Here is an 8,613-nt window from a genome sequence, read left to right on the forward strand (position 1 = left end):
TTTAATAATTACAATTCCAATGGTTTTTCGATCAACTCAATTGTGTGCCATACATGAGATGAAAATATTTAGACTTAATTTACATCTGTCCCTCCGTCCATCCTTTTTAGAAAGATTCATTTTTTCGTCCTAAGTGAGAAAAGTAATTAGTTTGATCTTTCTGAAGCAGTTACTATGTAAAGACCCAAACCTGCATCAAAAATAGAACCAAACTGCGATTAGATGATTTTACGTATGTCAATTTTAATGAAGCCAACGACTTGGGGAATTGGGTCTTTCCTGTAATGATTGCTTCAAGTTTATGTCAACAGTTTCTCTGTCTTCTATCCTCCCTCATTGTGTCTAACGCTTATCATCCATGAGTGCTAATATAGTATATGTAGTTTTCAGACCGCTCAGTAGCAGTGACACCGGTGTCCCGCCATTATTTTGTGTTTTTTTTATACTCATCTATGGGATGGAGTATTGGATTAATGCGGAGACACCATGTGCTGTGCCTCTCTCTCTCTCTCTCTCTCTCTCTCTCTCTGTCTCTCTCTCTCACTCTCTCACTCCCTCTCTCTGTCTCTGTCTCACTCTCTCTTTCTTTCTTTCTCTCTCTCTCTCTCTCTCTCTCTCTCTCTCTCTCTCTCTCTCTCTCTCTCTCTCTCACACACACTCTCTCTCTCACTCTCTCTCTCTCTTTCTCTCTCTCTCACTCTCTCTCTTTCTCTCACTATCTCTCCCTTCCTCACTCTCTCTCACTCGCTCTCACTTGCTCTCTCACTCTCTCACTTGCACTCTCACTCTCTCTCTCTTTCTCTCACTATCTCTCCCTCTCTCTCCCTCACTCTCTCTCACTCGCTCTCACTCTCTCTCACTCGCTCTCTCACTCTCTCACTTGCACTCTTAATCTCTCTCTTTCTCTCTCTTTTTTCCTCTCTCTCTCACTCTCTCTCATTCTCGCTCACTCTCTCTTTCTCACTCTCTCTCTCTCGCTCTCACTCTGCCCCACCTCTCTCTCCTTTTCTGTGTACTCTCCTCAGGGACCCTCTAGGTGGGTCTAGTGATGCTGCTGCTGGGTCTGAGAGTCTACCAGCACTGTTGCACCACTGTATCACTAAAGCCAAGGGAGTGGCTTCCAACAACAATAACAACGCAACCTCCACAAGGAGAACCGGTACATTATTATTGCTAGTCATTCATTACCCAATAGTCCAGATATATCATGTTCACCGTTTGGGAAGTTTAACCCAGTAGACCTGTGACAAATGCGTATCCTCTGTTGGGAATGTGTGTTTGTTGGGATTTTGCCATAATGTTGCTGTACTTAGTCGACTTGTTTTTGGTACAGCTTTCAGTTATTTTTTTATGATGCCTCATGCAAAAATATGTTATAGTTTTGACTTTAATAGACAAGTTTAAAAAAATAGACCTTGATTCACCCTTAATTGAGCAAAACAATATGGACTTTTGAACTGATTCACAATATTGGGAGCTTTGGTGTCATCAGGTGATTGTCATTGAGTCAATGTTGTCTAAATTATGGACATTTGTCATTACTCTTTGCAAGGAATCAATTCATCTGTCAGTATGTAATTGCATTCCTCACTCTTCTAATGCATTACTCCTGTGCTTGTCACACCTTTAGGTGCATCTCAGACCCAGCAGCTACGTCACACACCCCACCAGGACGAGGTGCTCGACAGAACTAGGCAAAGGCAGACCAAGAAGAACCCCTATCTCTATTTGACCTCCTTGCTGCATCGCAGGCGCTCCGAGGATGACCAGACGGGCATCCTGACTGGCGCCGACACCGAAGGCCCCAATTACGGGACCCTCCGCTGACCCGAGGGGTCAAGCCATTGAACCTGACTTAAGCCTATCTGAGCCTGCTGTGCTCTACCCCCACCAAATTCTGATCTTAGTATCGAGCTAACAGCTTTCTTATCTTCTCTTGAACAGAATGGGGGTTTCGCGGCGGCAAAAATGTGAGTACACGAACATTTGGTTCGGCTTCCCTCCATCTCACTTGAAAACATATATAATGTATATAAATAGTCAAAACAAGGGATCAAAGGTTGTGCAACCGTAATAAAGATCTTTTTTTTTCCACTCAAGCAGGAAGTGACGGGCGGGCGGGGCTCCATATGTTTTTCCAGTGATACAGTGTACTGTTATGCCCGGTACGTCCATTTACCGACTTTCCTACAATACAAATAGTGTCAGTATTCAAACACAGGGTTCTTACCACCAAATATACCTCAGAGTAAACGCAGAGTTGCTGTAATTCTTGTGGTATACTGTACGTACTTGACCTTTTTACATATGGAGAGAGAAAAAAACTAATAATATGGCTTGGATCACGCAAGGCGCTTGTTTTTTTGCTCGACACGGTAGCTGGCGTTTGGTTCTTGCTGTTAGCTTGTGTTTATTTTGCGGTACTATCACTCAGACTGTGTCTTGATGCTAACTTGCTCACGGCCATTGAAGGCGATAGACTTCCAATCTGTATGAACTGGGACAGAGAGTCCGTTCTTTCTATTGTATTCAACAGCGGCGGATGAGTTAAGAGGTCGGATTCGCCAGTGGCGGACGGGTTTCAGACGAACAGGGTGACCAATCGTATAATCTTGCATAGGATGAATTTCACTTGTGACGCATGGCACATCTGGAGGTGCCTTTTTTTGCCTTTGCGCTCGTCTTTTTTCTAGCTTAAACTTGCCTTTTCCGTCGCCTTCTCACGTTAGTCGCGTCAGAGAAGACGCTAATACTAGTACTGTTGTTCTGTTTTGCTAGAGAGAAAGCATGACTCCTGTTTATTTTGTTTGTTGTTTTTTTAAACTGATTTTTTAAATAGTTTCAGCCGTGCATTTCCAAATGGTTATGAAACGCACAGGGCTACCAAATGGGGAAAAAGGCAATTAAAAGAAAAACACACACAATACATAATAGTAAATGCAGACAAAATAAAAGTGCTGCATGTAAAATAGAAACTCAGCTAGCATACGATGCCTCATTAAGTTGGAAAGTGCTAAAAGCAATGAATACTACAAACTGGACCCTCGGGAATTGAACAGTGAAAACAAGGATTTGTCTGTTGCAAGTTTGAATATCTCTAAACGTGATAATTAATAAGCAATTACTTATGTAGTACCGGAAGACTCCAATGTCAAATGCAATCTTATTTCCTTAAAGTAATAGACACTGTTTCTAAAAACCAAGCCAGGTTAGAAATCTGTGTTTTTAGTTTCCCCTTATTAGTTTTTGCCATTATGCTCAAAATATGGCAAATAAACAAATACAAAACGCTACATTTTACGCCCAAGTCCCGAGGGTCCATTTCACGCAACCACAAACAACAAAACGACTGTTTAACAAGTGTATTTTTCTTTCTAGCTACTGTATGTTTGCTGATTTTCTGACACTAGCCGATAATGAATGTATGTTTTTCGCTATACAGGAAATGAATGTCCCGATGTCGCAGTGCATTGAATGACCGCTGATGATGTTTTCTTTTGAATGAAGGCGCAACCTGCATTCAGGCCAAATTATTCGCTATTGTTGGGCCCCCTTTACAAGCTTTGTTTGGTTTTCAACACTTTTTTTAATCACGCAACTACGATAAGGAATCAAGTGTGACGATTGCCTAAAAGAGCGCATAGGCGACCCCGTGATTTAAGAACATAAACAAAAATATAAGATCTATATTTGTTATGTACTGTACATGTATCGTATTTGTAAAGAGAAACCGCGTTTTACAGGAAGATCGTCTTGTAATGAGGATATACAAAAATGTCAAGAGACGTAGAGAAAAATTAGATTATATATATATATATATTAAACACAAAAAAACAGTATTTGCTTACAGTACGGCTTTAAATGGAAATATTTTAAGGTGCCTCGTTTGCCATGCTTTTAGCGCACATTGTTTCACCCCCAGAGGAATGAACATTATAATGTTTGCAGCGTCTAATGTATCGCTTTTGCCTGTATATTTTATCCCGTCAATTCTTGAATTTTTAAACATAATTAAGACGCTCACGCAGAGACTTCTCAAAATTCTGGCATCACAGTTGTGACAATAGGGCTGGGCAATATGTTATTAATATCACTATAATATACTAAAAAGACTCTTTCCATGCAAAATTTAAATTTATACCTACCCCTCTCCATCGTGTTTGCCTTATTTCTCCTGATACCAAACAAGCTTTGCGACAAGCAAATAATAAGAAAATGTTTACTCTCAAGACATGCGTGTAATTACAATGTTAAATGATTTCTCATCTTCTAAATATGCCTGCTGATGGCTGGCTTTCGCTAGAGTTTCCCAACCTTTTTTTAGCCATGGTGAATATTTTAAAATGGGAAGCACACCGATAAACAAAATGACTTCCCCAAGGGATCAACAGTCAAAACGTTCATTCCTCCAAACCAACCCTGCTAATATTTTAGTGTTGACATGGATAGCTGAGCAAATGTTTTCATAAAAATAGATGAATAATTAAAATTCGCCCAGCCCTACTGACGGTTGATCAAAATATTACTACTATGTATACACAATTTTAAAACAACAGGGCAAGAGATGTGATTACGGCTCCGATACTACCTCTGAAGCCGAGAAATTTCCGGGTCGACTTCCTATACAGAAACAGAAAGAGCGTTAAAATGGGGGGCTTCTCTGACTCGATACTGTAAAGCTACCAAAAGATAACAACCCCGGGCTCATTGCGTAGCGTTTCCAAACGTGGTAGCGGCTTCTCAGCATTACGACTTGGTGCTACATTCAAAACGGTGGTGCTGTAGAGTAGAAAACACAACCTTTTTATTATTTGTTTTTTCGGGCTGGGGATGGGGTGCTAAAACTAGAGCTGTCTTTCTTATCATAACTATGTGGGTTGCGATGATGGTGATAGAACAAACAGTATTGGAAATAATAGTTGCGTATTCTTAAGTAACCTTGGAAAAAAAACAACTAGATTTGTGACCTTCAAATGACTTCGAGAATACTCGTCTCAATAGCGTGTGTTTGTGTCTGTGCTTCCAAGGTACTCTCTCGAAAAAAGTAGTATACTGATATTGAGAGTTTAAACCCAGCCTAAATGAGGGAAATCACCTGTAGGTCTGTCATTTCGATTTTATAGCTGTTTTTTTTGTTTTGTCTTCTCAAGCATGCCACTACAGGGGCATCTTTTGCCACAAACTCCGATTTCAAATGGAACCTTTTCTCCCTGACTTCACACCACTTTCTCACCACAGCAAAAGCCCTTTGTGGAGAAGCACAATCGTAAAGGCATTTTGATAAATTCTTGCTCATTTAAATACTACGAAATACAAAAATATTTAAAAAAAACATAGTTTACCAAATTCATTTAAAGATATATAACAACAGGCCTGGAATCCTTGTATTTTTGGTCATTGAAAAAAAAAAAGTCAATATTTTTGTTTAAAGTACCCAAAATAGTCACTTCCCCAACATCCCAGCATAGATTGGATGCTCCCCAATAAAACAATGAATATCAAAAGTCTACACACTCTTGTCCAAATGCTAGGTTTAGTTTTTAAGAATCCAAATCAAAGGAGCATGTTAATCTGGTTGCATAAGCCTGCACACGCTCATAACTGGAGAAGGGTTACCAATTAACCAGTAGTAAGCACAAATAGACTTGTCTTTTTTTTCTGTCTAGCAAGAGCCTAAAGGGTTTCCTACTAACACTAATTGCATTTGGAACTGTTCATCATTTTCTGACAAACAGCCCAAGAGCTTTCACTACCATGCTTTACTGTAAACATAGTGTTGTTTTGGTAATGAGATACTTTCTCCTATACCCGCAAACAGCTTATTGTATACGTCCATGAAAGAAATGTTAATGATATTGCTTTAATGTACAGAATAACACAAAATCCTGCTATTTGAACAGGGGTGTTTACAGTTTTATATCCTCTGTTAAAAAAATTCGTTCCAAACTTTTGAAACCAAGCACCACATTCAACATCCAGATTTGCATGCTCTTTTAATTTGTCTCTCATTACTTATTATTGTTAGCCTAAGTGAAGAAAGCTGCGGGGAGCAGTGGTGTGATTTCATAGTGAAAAGCTCTAGTATTCCTTGTATTACAGTACAGCTTGGCCCCATTTGGTACACGGAAATTTCACACATCCTCTTCTAGTAAAGGATGTCGTCTTCCGAAATCTTTTTATTTATATATATATATATATATATATATATATATATATATATATATATATATATATATATATATATATATATATATATATATATTTCTTGCATTCCCAAAAAGAAGAAACATGTATAGTGAAAAAGAGGGCTGCTTTGGACGTACTGTTAGCTCCGTTTTTGTTTTCGGTCACAATTTCTCTGCTTCACTAGCTCCTGTCGGAGTGATACTTTAACAATTCTTTTTATTGTATTAATCTTGCATGTAGAGACAATACAATACATTTAGCAATCATTCACGGACATCTGAGCTGGTTGTTAATGAACAGAAACCTAATAATATGTAGTATTTTCTATATTCTCTGTTTTTTCTCGTGTACCAGCACTGAGGAACTAGAATGTATTATTATTATTATTATTATTGTAGACTACAATAAAAAAAGCACTACATTGTTAACTGTTTTAGCGTAAAATGTTTATAATCAAGCAAGCAAGCCAAGTAGTGCTTCAAAGGAAAGAAAATGTACATTTTCCATTGACCATCCATCCATCCACCCGACTCTGTGCCGTTCATCACGTTTACATTCTGTGTTTGGGTGCAAAATCCACATGTGTAAATATATCTCAGCGCAACAAAGTAGTTTATTTAATCTTTTGTTGTTCCGTCTAGTCATCAGGTTTAATATGGACACATTGTGAACAATTAACTCATACTGTATGGTGCTGTACCAAAGCCTTATGTATGATATTTGTATTACTTTTCCCACCGCTGTCAAGTGGCATCTGTAAAATCAACTTTGGTGCGTGAGTGTCAGGGTGTGCTTGAAGGAAACAAACAAGCTACAATGTAAAAAAAACAAAAACAAACAAAAAAGTCACTCTGGCCTGGAAAAAAAAAGTGCCACAGATGGTGGTTGCGACAGCTTGAGCGCACCATCTCGGCTCTTCCTTGCCACGTTTGGCACGCCTGCGAGAATATGGACGCATCCATGTCATCATATCATGTCCAATGCTTAGTCCCATAAGGAATTTTTCTCTCAAATTTTTGTATTTTGATATAATAAAAAAGACAAAAGTGGTATTTTATGTTCCATTTTGTTCATGTGAAGTCATGTATTGGGAGATACAGTCCCTGCAAAAGTCTGTTGTTGACCAAAAAAGAAACATGAAATAACCTTTTACATTATATTATTTTCACGAACAAGTCATAGTTAGTCCTGTGCGAAGCCTATGAGTACACCCCTACTGTAGAGTACTATTTAAAATATTTTAAATTACATGTTCTATAGGATTTAAGTCTTTATGTTGACTAATTACAGTATGTGATGCAACAGTACACTAAAAAGTATCTGAACACCTGCAGAAAGGCTTTAACTACTACTCATCCTTTTACTTTTTATAGGTTTTCATGTACTGTACCTTCTTGCCCAAAGAAATGTGAGTATTATTGATTAATTATTTGATAATTATAAATAGGTAAGGCTTTAATTTGTTTAGTTAAAAAAAGTGTAGTTCACATGATAAACTCTGAGTGTAAGTGTTGTGCATTTTTCTCTATCCTCCAGCTCAAGTACCACAATTATTTACTTTGATAGGTAATGAATAAGTCAGTCATCTTAAATTGACTACAAAAACATACCATTTATAGTTAATGTTTTATTTTTTTGGCTCCAATGGAGATACATAAATGGAACCAAAATAAAAACAAACAACACATTGAAAGATAAACGACCTTTGCACTTTAACTACAACACTCCAAACCCAGGGCATGTTGGGAAACAAATACGAACAAGCAAGCAAGTGTACACACCTGAGGAAACCATGTCCTAATCCACTACATAAACACTTTAAATCAAGAATGGAAGTTCCACCAGTGTTTTCAAAGGGAATGCTCTTGCTATTTAACACTGTCACAGCACTGTTAAAAATACATTAGATTAGGAAAAGAGACTCATCTCATTTTCTGAACCGCTTTATCCTCACTACGGCCGCGGGGGTGCTGGAGCCTGTCCCAGCTGACTTCGAGCCAGAGGGGGGGGGGGGGGGGGGGACACCCTGAATTGGTGGCCAGCCAATCACAGGACACATTCATGCTCACACTCATACCTAGCTGTGATTTAGAGTGTCCAATCAGCCTACCATGCATGTCTTTAGAATGTGGGAAGAAACCGGAATAACCGGAGAAAACCCACGCAGGGGAGAACATGCAAACTCCACACAGGTGGACCGACCTGGATTTGAACCCAGGTCCACCTCAGTGAGGCCGACACATTAACCACTCATCCGCCGGGCCGCCTAAATGACTCCTCTATGTCTAATGCATAACTGACCTAATTGTATTATACACGTAGTATCAATCAAATGTGATGCTATCCAATGGCAAAACAGATCTAATCCAGTTTTCCAGACAGGACATGAATGAAAACACGAGCAAATGCGTACTCTGTGTCCTTTGT

At 38.9% G+C, this 8,613-nt stretch overlaps 1 protein-coding gene across 3 annotated transcripts in view; it reads left to right on the plus strand.

Annotated features, from left to right (window-relative positions):
- igsf9ba (immunoglobulin superfamily, member 9Ba) overlaps positions 1-6,202 on the plus strand; it is a 37,148-nt gene extending 30,946 nt beyond the window's left edge. For 2 of the 3 annotated variants that reach the window (XM_077611520.1, XM_077611521.1), the window contains 2 exons: positions 1,026-1,159; positions 1,631-6,202. In XM_077611520.1, coding sequence (XP_077467646.1) covers positions 1,026-1,159; positions 1,631-1,827 — 331 coding nt within the window. In that variant the 3' untranslated portion in view covers positions 1,828-6,202. The remainder of the gene's footprint in view (positions 1-1,025; positions 1,160-1,630) is intronic. The other variant, XR_013303579.1, reaches the window with a different exon arrangement.
- Positions 6,203-8,613: the final 2,411 nt, after the last annotated feature.

Source organism: Stigmatopora argus, chromosome 10 (genome assembly GCF_051989625.1).
Source record: "Stigmatopora argus isolate UIUO_Sarg chromosome 10, RoL_Sarg_1.0, whole genome shotgun sequence".
In the NCBI taxonomy this organism is placed as follows: domain Eukaryota; kingdom Metazoa; phylum Chordata; class Actinopteri; order Syngnathiformes; family Syngnathidae; genus Stigmatopora; species Stigmatopora argus.